The sequence below is a fragment of the Microcaecilia unicolor genome, chromosome 13 (assembly GCF_901765095.1).
Source record: "Microcaecilia unicolor chromosome 13, aMicUni1.1, whole genome shotgun sequence".
NCBI lineage: Eukaryota > Metazoa > Chordata > Amphibia > Gymnophiona > Siphonopidae > Microcaecilia > Microcaecilia unicolor.
This window is the reverse complement of record NC_044043.1, coordinates 66,446,126-66,463,027: the sequence shown is the minus strand read 5'-3', so window position 1 is coordinate 66,463,027 and position 16,902 is coordinate 66,446,126. Positions and strand designations below refer to the sequence as shown.

At 42.4% G+C, this 16,902-nt stretch overlaps 1 protein-coding gene across 4 annotated transcripts in view; it reads right to left on the bottom strand.

Moving 5' to 3' along the window:
- The window catches only part of CLSTN1 (calsyntenin 1), a 136,175-nt gene that overhangs the window by 12,148 nt on the left and 107,125 nt on the right, over window positions 1-16,902 (bottom strand). For 2 of the 4 annotated variants that reach the window (XM_030222495.1, XM_030222496.1), the window contains 3 exons: window positions 7,120-7,282; window positions 2,846-2,896; window positions 250-407 (listed from right to left, as the gene is read on the bottom strand). In XM_030222495.1, the coding sequence (XP_030078355.1) occupies window positions 250-407; window positions 2,846-2,896; window positions 7,120-7,282 (372 nt within the window). The remainder of the gene's footprint in view (window positions 1-249; window positions 408-2,845; window positions 2,897-7,119; window positions 7,283-16,902) is intronic. The other 2 variants (XM_030222497.1, XM_030222498.1) reach the window with 1 other exon arrangement.

Below are 16,902 nucleotides of genomic sequence, written 5' to 3'. Positions count from 1 at the left end.
TTTGGTAGTACCTGTCCTTAGAAGCCAACAAGAAAATATCCTGGAATGGCATAAGTTGCATGGTGGCTCCGAGCTCTAGGAATCCAATGTTTAGTATTGGCCCTTGTACTGTAGATGTAGTGTCAGGTCATGAATTTGGTAATATATTCACAACTAAAATCTTGAATACTATTCTACTGGTAGTAGGCAGCTAGGGAGAAAGAATGTGTAAAGTCTCTAAAGGGGATACCAGAGGCCTATGACTTTTACCTTCATGCCCTTGCCAATGCCATCAGCCATCTGTAAGTCAAGCCCCTCCTTGCAGGTATAGAGACAGTCTATCACCTTTTTGTTGTCCAATTTACCAGAACGAATCATCAATCCAGCAAGACTGCCTCTGAAATACTGGACCATACGGAGTTCGCCTCCTTTGAAAAAAACATGAAAACAAAAGACTCATCAGTATATCTATAGATTTTCTCTCTGCTAAGTGTGTTTGATTCCTGGAAGTTATAACTTACATGCAAGTTAGTGTTTATCCAGCCCTGGCATTAGCTATGCAGTTATATCCAGGCATGATGGAGCAATGAAATTATTACCATTATCATGCAGATGGCCTGCTGAGCAGCTGATCTCTGACCATCCTGAGCTGTGTAGGTGGGATGAAAGGTAACTTGCACATGCACTGAAAGACTCATTACAGGATTTTTGTTTTTTTAAGAACAGCTGTTGCTTAAATCAATCAATTAGGACCACTATCAGATAAACTCTCATATGTACTTTGAATATGTTAATATCTGGCTGAGCAGCTTTGTGGTACGTCTGCAATTTTAATCTTTTAAATAAATATAGATCTCATGTTATTGTGTAACTCACTAAATATCTCTTGACCATTTATCATTAATTATTTCATATATTATCCTTAATGCAGGCTCAACAGTTCATTATGTTAACTAATAATCATCAAGTCTCTACTTACATATTTTTAACTTTTAGATTCTATGTAGCAGAGTGCACTGCCTGTACTGAAATTAAACACGGTAGGTCAGCTACTTATAGTGATGTGTTGGGAAAGAGGGGAAATTTATTTCAGCCAGTACTATGGAGCTGGTGTGAGCCCCTTTATAAAGGAGCAACAGCATATCTCTAGTTTATTTGGGGGGGGGGGGGGGGTTAATTATGAAATATATTTATAATTCATACACTCTCAAAAGTGTTTGTCAGGACACTTACCAGGAAATAAAGACAAAACAGTAATCAGATTAGTGTGTATTGTTGCTATAGTTAATACACTCATTCCTTCAGATCACCTAACATACTAATATAGAACAATTATGTTCTTACCCAATAATTTTATTTCCTTTAGTCATACCAAACTAGTTCAGACAAATGGGCTAAATAAAAGTAGCTTCAAGCAATTCTACCCTAAGGGTATCATGCAGCCAGGAATGTTCAGTGTTTTGAATAGCCAAGCAATGGTGTGCAGAAGGTGTCCACTGAAGAACAGTGAAAACTGAAAAGACTAGGAGACTGCCAGGTCTGAGCCTTAATACGTAGAGAGGCAGATGCTCAACTGACACACAGATAATTCACAGATGAGCAAACGCAGGCGCTAGAGGCTGTTAGCGCCATACTAGTGCCTGCATTTGCTACCACCCCAATATCAGAGCCCCCGAGTGCGTGAAACAACATGCTCGCGGGCTCTGAATGCAACTAGCATGCAAATGCATGTTAAACCTATTCATCCCCAATGATCAGCGACCAGTGCTCCAAACATTGGCTTGCTGGCTGCAGCAAACCCTACGCCAGCTCGGGACTGGCGTTAGGGTTCGCAGACCATTGGAGAGGAATGGTGAGCCCTGTCCAGCATGCACTTGCATGCTAGCTAGCCCCCATTCCCCCCCAATGCAGCAGCCCCGGCAGGAACCCAGACCCAACCCACCAGCGACAGGAGGCTGGAGCACAGGCGGACCTCCAGTCCCCCCAACACAGGTTCAGGGGGGCTGGAGATCCAGTGGGTCTCCAGACCCCCCTAACCCCCCCCCCCCCCAGCATCCCACCAATATCCCTGGTGGCCCAGTGGGCCGTGGGTAAATTCCCCCCCCCCAACTGGTAGTCTAGCGGCCCTTCCCCACACCCCCCACCTGCAGTTGGGGAAGGGAGGTTGCCTCCCTCCTCTTTCATCGGTGCCGCTTGCAAAATGGCAACGCGCAGCTCAGCGCGGGTGGGGCTTCACACCATATAAGGGAGCACCTCGTAGTATAAAAGAGCTAATGCAGCCAGAACCCCTGCTCTACCAACACCAATAGAAAACTGGGTCAGGGCTGCTAGACAAGCACCAAGGAGGAACTGCACAATCTGACTACCATCCGCTTGGAGATCGAGTTGAACATTCCTGGCTGCATGATACCCTTAAGGGGCCAATTGCTCTGAACTACTTTTATTCTCAGTTTCCATCAGCTGTTAAATGGAAATATAACCCATTCTTCTGGCCTAGTCTGAAATGGATGAAAAGGAAGTAATTGTTTCACTATGTAACTGAACTCCTGCTCTTGCTGTTCAGGTCTGGAGCGTGAAGCGACAGCATTAGAGCAGAAAAACAGAAGCAAAATAGTGCTCATGTATTAAACACACGACTCCCATTTCTTCCTTTAATCTTACTACGGTCTAACATGGGAGTGTGTATGTACATGTGTCCAGGTTCAAAGAAAATACAAACAAGAGGTGAATGACACAGGCCCAGGAAGCAAAGACTATGGCATCACAGGTGAACAGAACACAAGGCTGCATTTCATGCAAAAATGTAGGATGAATGCCTTTAGCAATCTCAAAATAAAAAAAGAAAAGTAGGGAAAACCCGTGCAACCTGTAGAGGTCTCGGTCACAAGATCAGTGTCATTCTCATTTCCTGTATACTCTGTGGAAAAGCAAGAGGGAACAAACATGGAGAGGGGCCCAGTAATTAAGTAAGTATCATTGTACAAATATCAACAAAACAAATCAGGCGCAGAAGAAAGCAGTACATTCAGACTTCATTGATTACTCTTGCTCTATTGTAATGAAGTCTGCAACCATCAAAAACCAACACGTATCTTTTATTTACTGTCTATGTGTTGAACTGAACCCTTGTGGCAAGTGACCAAGCAAACAAACAAGGAGCAAAAGATGAACCAACTGGGCATAAAGAGGCCTGCACAATTTAGGTAAGATGGTGAACCTTGGTATCTTGCTCCCAGCTCTATTACTGTGAGGGTCTGGAAAACAGAAGTGCCATCTTTTTGGAATACTACAGGAGCAAAGTGAGACCACAGCTCTACAGGGAAAGGCTTTACATGTCTTTGCAACTCCATAACAGGAATAAGAACATTAATCAGAAGATTTGGTATACAAGTATAACAGACTAAGCACAAGTGCAATCTATTTATTTGCTGCATTTGTACCCCACATTTTCCCACTTATTTGCAGGCTCAATGTGGCTTACACTATGCTGCAAAAGGTATAATCATAAACAGAGTAAGAGGTATGGTCTAATTTAACATATTACTGGGTAAGAAATTAGATAGATAGGTCAGTCCTAACACAAAATAAAACAGGTAAGATATAATGACCAATAGTGATAATGTGATTAACATAATCAAATTAGAAGGGATCAATATTAGTTGGTTTAGATGTAGAATGGAATCAAATCATTAAGGAGGATTTTTATTGTAAGTCTCTTCGAACAGCTGTGTCTTCAATAACTTCCGGAAGGTTGTCAAGTCATGCATTGTTTTTATAGCATTCGGTAGCTTATTCCATGATTTTGTGCAGAGGTATGTGAAGGTAGATGCGTGTAGTGATTTGTATTTGAGTCCTCTACAATTGGGGTAGTAGAGGTTTAAGAAGGTATGTGATGAACTTTTGATGTTTCGTGCAGGTAAGTCAATTAGGTCTGACATGTATGATGGAGCTTCTCCATGGATGATTTTATGGGTTAAGGTGCAAACCTTGAATGCAATTCGATCTTTTGGTGAAAGCCAATGTAATTTTTCTCTGAGGGGTTTGGCGCTCTTATACTTCACCTTTTCAAATATGAGTCTAGCTGCGGTATTTTGGGCAGTCTGGAGTTTCTTAATGTTTTTTTTATTTGCATCCTGCGAAAATGGAGTTACAGGAATCCAGGTGGCTCAGTACTAGCGATTGCACTAGTTTGCGGAATACTTCCCTTGGGGAAAAAAGGTTTCACTCTTTTCAGCTTCCACATAGCAACAAACATTTTCTTTGTCACATTCTTCGCATGGCAATCAAGGGTGAGATTTCGATCAATAGTAACACCCAGAAGTTTTAAGTTATTCACAATAGGGAGAGTGTGGCATGGTTTAATAATATTGGCATAATTAGTCTTGTTAAACTGTGATGATAAGATAAGACATTGAGTCTTTTCTGCATTGAGTTTAAGTAGGAAAGCATCAGCCCATGAGTTAATGATTTGGAAGATGGTATTAATTTTACCTGTAATTTCTGATACGTTGCTCTTGAATGGAATGTATATTGTGATGTCGTTGGCGTAAATATATGGGTTTAGGTCTTGATTGGATAGTGATTTGGCTAGTGGTAACATCATTAAATTAAAGAGAATTGGTGAAAGCGGCGAGCCCTGAGGCACTCCACATCCAAGTCTCCATGGTGAGGAAATGGTCGACTTAGATATCACTTGATAAGATCTTACAGTTAGGAATGTGTAGAACCAGTTCAATACGTTTCCACCCAGTCCAAAGTATTCAAGGATGTTTAATAGAACACCATGGTTAACCATGTCAAACGCACTAGACATGTCGAATTGGAGGAGTAGAACATTATTGCCAGCTGCGATAATTTGTTTGAATTTAGTTAGGAGTGTTATAAGAACTGTTTCAGTGCTGTGATTAGCACGAAATCCAGAAATCCGGATTGGGACTCACGTAATACTGAGAATTTACTCAAGTAATCATTAAGTTGTTTAGTTACTAAGCTTTCCATTAATTTGACTACAAGAGGGATGGATGCAACTGGGTGATAGTTAGTTATGTCATTTAATTTTTTCTTCTGGTCTTTGGGGATTGGAGTAAGTAATATATTACTTTTGTCAGCAGGAAAGGATCCAAGTTGGAACATATGGTTTAAATAGGAGGTGAGATCGATTAAAAAACATTGACGAGCAGATTTTATTAAATGACTAGGGCAAGCATCTAGTTTACAATGGGATTTGGTAAATCTATTGATCATTTGGGTGACTGTATCCTCAGTTAGGGAGCTGAAATTTGTCCATATTCAGTCAGCTGGATATTCGTCAGTAATTGGGTCTAAGTAATCAATAAATGTTTCGTAATTAGGAGAGTTAGTTGATAAGGTGGATCTTAATTTGATGATTTTTTGATTAAAATAAGTGGCTAGATCATTTGCTGATGGAGTATCAGAATTAGTTGAGGTGACCGGTGTAACATCTAGTAGGTTATGAACAGATTGGAATAACTTGTGTAAATCTTTGTAATGTGGTCCAATTTTGGATTTATAGAATGACCTTTTAGTCTGTCTGATGGTGTATTTGTATTTCCTTAACATTAGTTTCCACACAGTGAACGTTTGTTCATTTTTCATTTTATTCCATGCACGTTCGAGTCTTCTTGTTTGAGTTTTTAATTTTTTCAGCTCATCGTTGAACCAAGGAAGTGAGTTATGTCTTTGTGATGTTTTTATTTGTAATGGTGCTATTGCTTCAAGTATGTATTTGCATCTGTTATCCCAATGTAGAAGGTATTGGTTGGAATCAGTTTGAGTAGTCCAGTCATTTGCATAGAACTTCTGCCAAAAAAATATCGGATCGATTTGACCCCTTGTGGTGAAAGTTTGTCGCTCCTGCTTCTGGATCAGATTTTTTATCCGCCAATGCATAGATATATTTAATTTAAAGTGATCTGACCATGGTACTTCACACTAATTTGTATCTGTTATTGTAAAGGCCTTTAACATGGGTTGCTTGAGTATTAGTCCAATTGAATTCCCATACTTTGAAGAATTCCCTGCAATCCACAGAATCCACAGCTTTACAGTGATTGTATCACACTTTGTTTCATATTCTTCCACGAGGCAACAGCAAACATATGCAAAATGAAGTAACCACATCCTGCTAAACTCTGTTAACAGTGGTCTGTAAGTGGTCGTCAGCCATTGAGGTTCCAGTGTTTTCCAAATGTTAAGGAAGTCAATAAAATTAACACCTTACCTCTTTTCCGCCAAAATAAATAATCCTAATCAAAAAGCTTAAAAAACAAAAATCCCCTAAAAAACATCACAGAAACACTATAAAAATTTTATCAGGACATGAAGACCTTTGAAAAATTCTCCCTTCCCACAGATCAACCTTGACAATGCCCCTCTTGGTCAGTCCCACAGAGAACCAGTGATCTTCTCAACCTTAGGCTCTCTTTAAGCCAAGTACTGTAATCCAACATAACCTTAAAACATTGCCAAGGGAAACAGTTGGATTAATAACATTTCATGGGCTACCACATTAGAATTACTAGTAGCAGTTGTTGTAATGTTTATATTAGTTTCATATAATCAATAAAACATACTGAACTTAAAAAAAAAACATTACCAGTACCTGATAAACTATTTATTTATGAGTTATGTCCAAGAACAATGAACAGTAGGATCCACATAAAGTAATCAGAGAGTAAGCAACTTAAGACTATAAATACTGGGAAGACAGGTCCTGAATTCCAATCTGTGTTTTACTTGGAACTAACCAATGAAATCACAATGCAATTTTCTAACAATATATTTTAAACTATTGCTTTAATTGACTGGTAAGACACTTAAGTGTCAGCATTCTGGAACCAAGTCAGATAGCTCTACATGCCATGGATGCTTCTATTCTTTTCTTTGCATATTACACTAAACAAATTTCAGACCATCACAAATTCTAGAGACTATGGCACCATCAACCATCATCACAATGCTAAAGAGATGTACACCAGAAACATATCACTAGAGCTATTATAAGCAATGATGGAGACAACAGAAATAAAAATTCCATGTGTACTACAGTAACTAGAGTATTTCAGTCACTCAGTGCCCAAGGAGGGAAAGTGTGTAAGATGAGTGATAACAGCTGCTTACCTTGCCAACAAGCTCCAACTACGAGCTGAGTCTCAATCTGTGTTAGATGCAGTGGGTAATCCTCTGTTACAGTGGAGGGATCATAAGAAACACCATCCACGTAGAGAGCCACTGTGGGAAACTCAACATTCAACACATAATGATGCCATTCTTTGTCACATACCTAAAAAACAAACAACAAAAAAAAATCAAAATTTTTAAAGTTCTCAGCTTTTCCTTATTTCCAAGTTTCATTTAAGCCACACAACAAATAAGACATATTTAAAAGCCAAACATAAATAAACCTTAAGAGATTTCTTGGAGATTTTACTGACTGCAGTCAACAGTCATATATACAACTATCACCAGGACCGGTCCAAGAGCTACCAGACACCTTAGGAGAACCTTCAGTCATGTGTCACCCTCCTCTGGGCAGCTCAAGGCCCCCTTCCTTCCCAGGATCTCCCCTTCCATTTCTTAATTTCTCCATAGTTCAGCGAATCACTTTGCCTTCTTACCCTACCCCCACTGTGGCCTTGGAAGCTTCTACTTTAGAAGTCCAAGACATCAGACATAGGTTCTCCCTCTTGTAACAGAAGAAAGTGCAACTTCCAGGACATGTGCTGAACAAATCTTAGGAAGGAAATATCCTCATAAGGAGATTAATTTTGAGCAAAATGGTAGGAAAAAATCCCTGTAGAGAATCTGTCATCCTTTGATGATGGACTGCCCTAAAATATAACGAGCATCTGGAAATTCCTCCAAGTCGTTTTGAGAATTCTTTCACTTTGAGAAGGAGGAAGTAATGATCTACCTGTCATGTAATGGTTACGTGGAGGGGCATAATCGAACGGGGGGCCCAAGTTTTCCTGAGGACGTCCTTGCAGGATGTCCCAGCGAAGGGGCAGGGAAACCCGTATTATCAAAACAAGATGGGCAGCCATCTTTCGTTTCGATAGTACGGTCGGGGACGCCCAAATCTCAACATTTAGAGATGGTCGTCCTTAGAAATGGTTGTCCCCGTTTTCGGCGATAATGGAAAGCGAGGACGCCCATCTCAGAAACGACCAAATCCAAGCCCTTTGGTCGTGGAAGGAGCCAGCATTCATAGTGCACTGGTCCCCCTGACGTGCCAGGACACCAACCAGACACCCACTGCAGTGGATTTCATAAATTGCTCCCAGGTGCATAGCTCCATTACCTTGGGTGCTGAGCCCCCCAAAACCCACTCCCCACAACTGTACAACACTACCATAGCCCTAAGAGGTGAAGGGGGGCAACTACATGTGGTTACAGTGGGTTTTGAAGGGCTTACACATTTACCACCACAAGTGTAACAGGTAGGGGGGGATGGGCCTGGGTCTGCCTACCTAAAGTGCACTGCACCCACTAAAACTGCTCCAGGGACCTGCATACTGCTGTCAGGGAGCTGGGTATGACATTTGAGGCTGGCAAAAAATATTTTTAAAGTTCTCTTTTTTAGGGTGGGAGGGTACTAAACCACTAAACTAAACCACTGGGGGAGTAACGGGAGGTCATCCCCAATTTCCTCCAGTGGTCATCTGGTCAGTTCGGGCACCTTTTTGAGGCTTGGTTGCAAGAAAAAATGGACCAAATAAAGTTGGCCAAGTGCTCGTCAGGGACGCCCTTCTTTTTTCCATTATCGGCCAAGGACGCCCATGTGTTAAGCACGCTCCAGTCCCGCCTTCGCTATGCTTCCGACACGCCCCCGCGACGGAAAGCAGTTGAGGGCGCCCAAAATCGGCTTTCGATTATGCCAATTTGGGCGACCCTGGGAGAAGGACGCCCATCTCCCGATATGTGTCGAAAGATGGGCACCCTTCTCTTTCAAAAATTAGCCCAATTGGCAACTAAGGAAATCCTTTCAGACTCACAGGTACATTCTTTCACAGTACTTGCATTCTGCCTAATTATGGTGGTTTTTTTTTTCTTTTAGCCCATGTAGCTATCTTTTCTATGGTAGCCCTCGGATGAGAAGGAGGTAGCAGAAATTCTTCATTGGTTATGACAACTTCCACTAGTAGAAATTCCAGAAGCAGCTAATGGGATGTTTTGAGTGTGTGGGATGGAGACTGTATTGCTCTAGGTATCTCTGGGGGCTTTGTAAGAGGTTCTACAGTCAGTTTGTGAATTGATATTATGACAAAACAGGGGACTTATTTCTGACTTCTTATGTGAATGTATAACATATTTGTTTCCTAGTGCATTTCCCTTGTTTGGCCAGCAGATAGGAAGTGTCTTTTTTTTTGTAAAGCTGTTACAGAAGTGACCGTTTTTTCCTGTCTGAGCTGTGAGGTAATTTTTAGTCTCAGTATGGCAGCACAGAGGTAAATATCTATCTCCTGAGACCCTGTTCAAAGCTTGTAAGCAGTTAATTTCCTGAAACTTCCCAGGCGCTATCCAGGTAATGACAAAGTGTTTACATAGTTTTAATATTGATCCTTATTCAGTTACCTGTTATTTTTCCATCTGTTTTATATGGTTCACTGTTCCAATTCTGTGACAATTAACTTTGTTAGTTTATTGGCTCTGTTGTCCTGGACTAAGAATCCTGGTGGCTTGTGTGTTGGGTCTGTGGGTGCTTTCTAGGAACTGTGGGACCCTGAGAGTGTGACCCCCAGTAACCTAGAAATCATTGGGGAATAACGAGAGTGGGAGACTTACCCAGAAGCAAGAAGGACCCCGTCAATGGCGTGGAGGGTGCTACAGCACATAACCAGATGCAGGTGGGCCTGAGCAGTGCTGATGGCAGACCCTCCAGGTGGACAGAGGGTTAACCCCAGGCAGATGCTAGGTGTTTCATGACAGGTACCAACTACTAAGACTCAGTATGATTAAATTATACCAAGTGATATTAATTTACATGTGGAGAACACAGGATATTTTGCTGACCTTAGGGGACTGTGCTGTAACTCAATAAGTGAACCAGCACATGTGAGGAGGGGAGGGGACACACAATTGATTTATTTTTGGCACAGATTTAATGTTTCAAGAGCAGAGATTAAGGGTACTATGCAGCTCTGTGCAATTTAGACTTCAGATGGAAACTGAAAGAGGAGCAACATGCAGATAAAAAGTACTATTATCCTTCTGCCAGGCTTGGGGGGGCGGGGGGAATCAGTAGTTTCCTTTCGGTCCTTGGAGATTGTTCAGTTCATTTGGAACTGGTTCCCTTCCCCCCCCCCTTTCCATGGAAATTCACCCTAATTCTTAGTCTCACTATTTCACCTATACAATATATGATTAATAGTCTTTCATCAGATTTCATCTACTATTTTGAAAGACTTTCAGTAATATAAAATCAGATTGGTGAAAACCTTTTTACAAAGTTGAAAACTAGTAATTATTTTGTGAAGTGAGACAGGCTCCAGATGTGCTGCTGACAAGTTGATCTAGTCCTGAGTTTGCCCCATTGCATGCATGGACTTGCATTTAGGATTTCTCCATTATAACCTTTGCTTCTCTTAGGGATTACAAATCCAGTCATGCAGTGGGATAAACTCAGGACTGGATTAAGTTGTCAGGCATATTTGAAGCCAGTTGGCAACTTTAGTGCAGTTTGCTTTGTTAAAAAGAACTTTCAAGCTAGCTGTGATTATCTCCACAAAACATGCAGGGGCAGGGTTTGATTGGGTTCAAGGATTGCGGAGACAGGGACAAATTGTTTCCCCATGTCATTCTCTATTGTTGTTGAATAATCATTTATCTGCCCTGATCAGGCTCCTGTGTAGGATGTCTCAAGGGTCACATTTGCCTCCATTAAGGTTTAAGGCATTTCTGTATGCAAGTGACATACAAATGTAAATGCAAGCAACATACAAATGCAAGAATCAGCCAGTTTAAATGAGGGTTTTTTGGCACTGGCAGGCAAATATTTTTTTAAAAATTGAAACTATGGATTGTAGTGAGGGGAGAGTTGGATGACATAGGTACCTGAGTGGTCCTACAATGGGGATGGTTTCCTGTGGCGACTAAAGTGAGAGATTTGGGCTGTTGGCTGAAGATGGTCAGGAGAAAAGCAGGTATCACATATGATATATGTTCAATGTATCGGAAATCGAAGATTACGAGGAAGTTATGGCTGCTGTTGGAGAGAGAGATGTTTTGTGTAGTGGTTCAGATCTCAATGCTTCCAGTTTTAGACTACTGCAATGGTATGTATATAGGCTCCCTCCCCCATGCATCTGGTTTGACGCTTGCCAAGTGGCTCAAAATGCGGAAACTCCAGCCATCTGTCTGAAACCTCATCAGATGTAGGATAAACCATTAAGAGTTGATCTGGCTGGGAAAAATAGTGCAAACTATTATAAAGAAAAAAAATGACGGAACACATAGACAAACATGGTTTAATGGGACAGAGTCAGCAAGGCTTTAGCCAAGGGAAATCTTGCCTCACCAGTTAGCTTCATTTCTTTGAAGGTGTGAATAAACATGTGGATAAAGGTGAGCTGGTTGATGTAGTGTAGCTAGACTTTCAGAAATCTTTTGATAAAGTTCCTCATGAGAGACTCCTGAGAAAATTAAAGAGTCATGGGATAGGAGGCAATGTTCTGGTGTGGATTAGGAACTGGTTATTGGACAGAAAACAGAAGGTAAAGTTAAATGGTCATTTCTCTCAATGGAGGAGGGTCAATAATGGAGTGTCGCAGGGATCTGTACTGGGACTGGTGTTATTTAACATTTATAAATGATATAGAAATCGGAACGAGTAAGGTGATTAAATTCAAGGTTGTTAAAACACATGCGGACTGTGAAATATTGCAGGAAGTCCTTAGGAAAGACTGGGCATCCAAATAGCAGATTTAATTTAATGTGGACAAATGCAATGTGCACATTGGAAAGAATAATCTGAATCATAGTTACTTGATGCTAGGGTCCACCCTAGAGTCAGCAACCAAGAAAAAGATCTAGGTGCCGTAGATAATACGCTAAAATCTTCTGCTCAATGTGTGATGGCAGCCAAAAAAGCAAACAGGATGCTAAGAATTATTAGGAAAGGGATGGTAAATAAGACTGAAAATACCATAATGCCTCTATCGCTCCATGGTGTGACCTCACCTTAAGTACTGCGTTCAGTGTTAGTCGTCATATCTCAAAAAAAGATATAGCAGAATTAGAAAGGGTCAAAGAGCAACCAAAATGATAAAGGGGATGAAACTCCTCTAGTATGAGGAAAGGCTAAAGAGGGTAGGGCTCTTCAGCTTGGAAAAGAGACGGATGAAGGGAGATACGATCGAGGTCTACAAAATTCTGAGTGGAGTGGTGTAAAACGAGTAGAAGTAAATCGATTTGAAACGAGTAAAAAATCGATTTACTTCTACTCATTTTACAAAGACAAGGGGACACTCAAGGAAGTTACATGGAAATACTTTTAAAACAAATAGGAGGAAATATTTTTTTCACTCAACGAATAGTTAAGCTCTGGAACTCTTTGCAGGAGGATGTGGTAACTGCAGTTAGCTTATCTGGGTTTTAAAAAGGTTTGGACAAGTTCCTGGAGGAAAAGTCTATAGTCTGCTATTGAGACAGACATGGAGAAGTAACTGCTTGTCCTGGGATTGGTAGCATGGAGTGTTGCCATGATTTGGGTTCCAGTCAAGTACAAGTTACATGGCTTGGCCACTGCTGGAAACAGGATACTGGGCTAGATGGACCACTGGTCTGACCCCGTATAGCTACTCTTTTCAAAAAGTACAAAGACCAGGGGACACTTGATGAAAATGCATAGAAATACTTTTAAAACAAATAGGAATAAATATTTTTTCACTCAAGGGTCCTTTTACTAAGCCGTGGTAAAAAGTAGCTTGTGGTAGGGTAGGTGCATGTTTCTGGCGCACGCTGGGCTTCTATTTTTTATTTTACTTCGGCTAGAGAAAAAAGGCATTTTTTAATGGGGCAGTAAATGGCTATGCACTAAAATTAGAAGTAGCACGCGGCTATTTACTGCCTGAGTCCTTAACGCCACCCATTGACCTAGCAGTAAGGGCTCACGCGCTACTTGTGCTGTAATCAGGCAGCACATGCCAATATGGTCATGCTGTTGATTACCACTGGGAACGCCAGGACGTGGTAAAAAATAGAAAATTATTTTCTACCATGGAAAACAGCATGCGCTAATTTCGAAACTACTGCAGGGCGCCCACACTACCCTTGCGGTAGTGCCGATTTGGTGCATGCTACCACTGCTTAGTAAAAGGGTCCCTCAAAGAACAGTTAAGTTCTGGAACTTGTTGCTGGAGGATGTGGTAATGGCAGTTAGCGTTATCTGGGTTTAAAAAAAGGTTTCTCAAGTTCCTGGAGGAAAAGTCCATAGTCTGTTATTGAGATGGACATGGGGGAAGCCACTGCTTGCCCTGGGACTGGTAGCATGGAATGGTACTACTAACTGGGTTTCTGCCAGTTACTTGTGACCTGGATTTGCCACTGCTGGAAGCAGGATACTGAGCTAAATGGACCACTGGTCTGATCCAGTATAACTATTCTTATGTTCTTATGTGAATGAGATCTACTCAGCGACAGCACATGGACACCGACAGAGTTCTGAGTCAAATAATTTCCCAATTAGAATCATAAAGGTTTTTCTGTAGGACCCTACTGCACTGTCTAATTAACTACTGTAGTAATAATGTGGATATGGTAGCATCAACTGGCTACGTTCTGGACCTAGCTCAAAAACAGCTTACTGGGTAAGACTGGCAATAGTGCCGGCATCTTTCTCCCAAGTGGCAAAGTGCATCCCGAATCTGAAAATAAAGGCCCTCCAACTCGGCCTCCAAACAAAATTCATAAGACAGGGAACTAAAATCTTTAAACTGGTCCCCATACATCAATTGCCAAACTGTTCTCATTCTCCCATTGCAGGTGCAAAAAAATGCTGTAGGACAAGTTTGGGTTTTTGTCCAAAGGGGAATCAGGAGACAAAATCTTTTCCAGAATATCCTACACACTTGGTGTCATACTTTCACTGAATGCACTATGGCAGGGGGTTCTCAACCCAGTCTTCGGGACACACATAGCCAGTCAGGTTTTCAGGATATCCACAATGAATATGAATGACAGATTTGCATACAATGGGGGCAGTGCATGCCAATTTCTCATGCATATTCATTATGGACATCCTGAAAATCTGACTGGCTGGGTTTGTCCTGAGAACCCCTGAGCTACAGTAAAGTGAAGATACTTACCTGTAGCAGGTATTCTCAAGAGGACAGCAGGCTTCAATATTCTCACAAGTGGGTAGACGATCTGCGTCGCCTGGGGTTCGGCACATTAGGCAGCATAGAAAAAAATTTGAGAGCCTTCTAGGGCGTGTGCCGCATCTCACTGCGCATGCACGAAGCGCCTTCCCGCCCAAAGCGCATCTGCGTCTCCTAAATTTAATACAATAGCATAAGTGTGAAACAAAATACGAAGAAACAACTCCAAGGGAAGGTGGGCGGGATTGTGAAAATGTGAAGCCTGCTGTCCTTGGAGAATACCAGCTAAAGGTAAGTATCTTCGCTTTCTCCAAGGACAAGCAGGCTTACATTCTCACAAGTGGGGAATCCCTAGCATCCAGGCTCACCCAAAACAACAAACAGTGGCCAATTGGGCCTCACAACAGCGAGGACTGAACGCAGATTAACCTGAAACTATACACAAACTAGCTGAGAGTGCAGCCTGGAACAGAATAAAATGGGCCTAGGAGGTTGAAATTTGATTCTAGACCCCAAACAGATTCTGCAACACTGACTGCCCAAACTGACTGTCGGATCAGGTATCCTGCTCAAGGAAGTAATGAGATGTGAATGTGTGGACTGAAGACCATGTTGCAGCTTTGCAAATCTCTTCAATGGAGGCTGACTTTAAGTGGGCCACTGATGCAGCTATGGCTCTAATATTATGAGCCTTTAAAGTCAGCCCAGCTTGGGCATAAGTGAAGGAAATGCAATCTGCTAGCCAACTGCAAATAGTGCATTTACCGATGGCAACTCCAATCCTGTAGGATCAAAAGAAACAAACAGCTGGGCGGACTGTCTGAAGGGCTTTGTCTGCTCCATGTAAACGGCCAATGCTCTCGCCAGGGTGGGCATGAGGACGGGGAAAGAATGTTGGCAAGACATTCGACTGGTTTAGATGGAACTCTGACACCACTTTTAGCAGGAACTTAGGGTGCGTGCGGAGGACTACTCTGTTGTGGTGAAACTTAGTATAAGGTGCATCCACTACTAAGGCCTGAAGCTCACTGACCCTACGAACTGAATTAACAGCCACCAAGAAAACGACCTTCCAGGTCAAGTACTTCAGATGGCAGGAACTCAGTGGCTCAAAAGGAGCTTTCATCAGTTGGGTAAGAACAACGTTGAGATCCCATGACACAGGTGGAGGTTTGACAGGGGGGCTTTGACAAAAGCAAACCTCATGAAGCGAACAACTAAAGGCTGTCCAGAGATAGGCTTACCTTCTACATCCTGATGATAGGCACTAATTGCACTAAGGTGAACCCTTACGGAGTTGGTCTTGACACCAGACTCAGATAAGTGTAGAAGGTATTCAAGAAAAATCTATGTAGGACAAGAAAGGGGATCTATGGCCTTGCTGTCACACCAGATGGCAAACCTCCTCCATTTAAAAGAATAACACCTCTTAGTGGAGTCTTTCCTGGAAGCAAGCAATACCCAGGAGACACCCTCCGAAAGACCCAAGGAAACGAATTCTAGGCTCTCAACATCCAGACCATGAGAGGCAGAGACTGGAGGTTGGGATGTAGAAGCGACCCCTCGATCTGAATGATGATGGTCGGAAAATACTCCAATCTCCATGGCTCTTCAGAGGACCATTCCAGAAGAAGACGGAACCAAATCTGGTGCAGCCAGTAGGGCGCAATCAGAATCATGGTTCCATAGTCTTGCTTGAGTTTCAATTAAGCCTTTCCCACTAGAGGTATGGGAGGATAGACATATAGAAGGCCTGTCCCTCAATGAAAAAGGAAGGCATTAGTCTATCAAGGGCCTGAAGTCTGGAACAGAACTGAGGGACCTTGAGATTGGATTGTCAAAAAGATCCACTGAGGAGGTGCCATATGCTCGGAAGATCTTTTCGGCTACGCCCATGTTGACAAACCACTCATGAGGTTGCATTATCATGCTCAGTCTGTTAGCCAGGTCGTTGTTTACGCCTGCCAGATAAGCAACTTGGAGGAGCATGCCGTGACGGCGCGCCCAAAGCCACATCTGAACAGCTTCCCGACACAGAGGTCGAGATCCGGTGCCCCTGATTGACTGCTTGAATTAGGATAATTTGATGGAACAGTTGATCTTTGAAAGCCCTTAGTGTTCCAGATCGCTCGGAGCTCCAGGAGATTGATCTGAAGATTCACTTCCTGGAGGGACCAAGCTCCTTAGGTGTGAAGCCCATCTACATGAGCTCCCCACCCCAGGAGGGATGTACCCTTCTCAGCACTTTTTGCAGCCAAGGAATTTGGAATGGTAGTCCCAAGATCAGATTGGACCTAATCATCCACCACTGAAGAGAGCATACAAGCTCCGGGGACACTCGGATGACACCATCCAAACTCCCCGTGGCTTGATACCATTGAGAAGCTAGGGTCCATTGAGCAGATCGCATGTGAAGACGCGCCATAGGTATAACATATACTGTGGAAGCCATGTGGGCCAACAATCTCAACATCTGCCAAGCTGTGACCTGCTGCAATGCCCTTGGACGCAAAGGAGAGAAGGTTGTCCACACGCATCTCCGGGAGGTAGGATCGGACATTCTTTGTATTGAGCAAGACTCCTATGA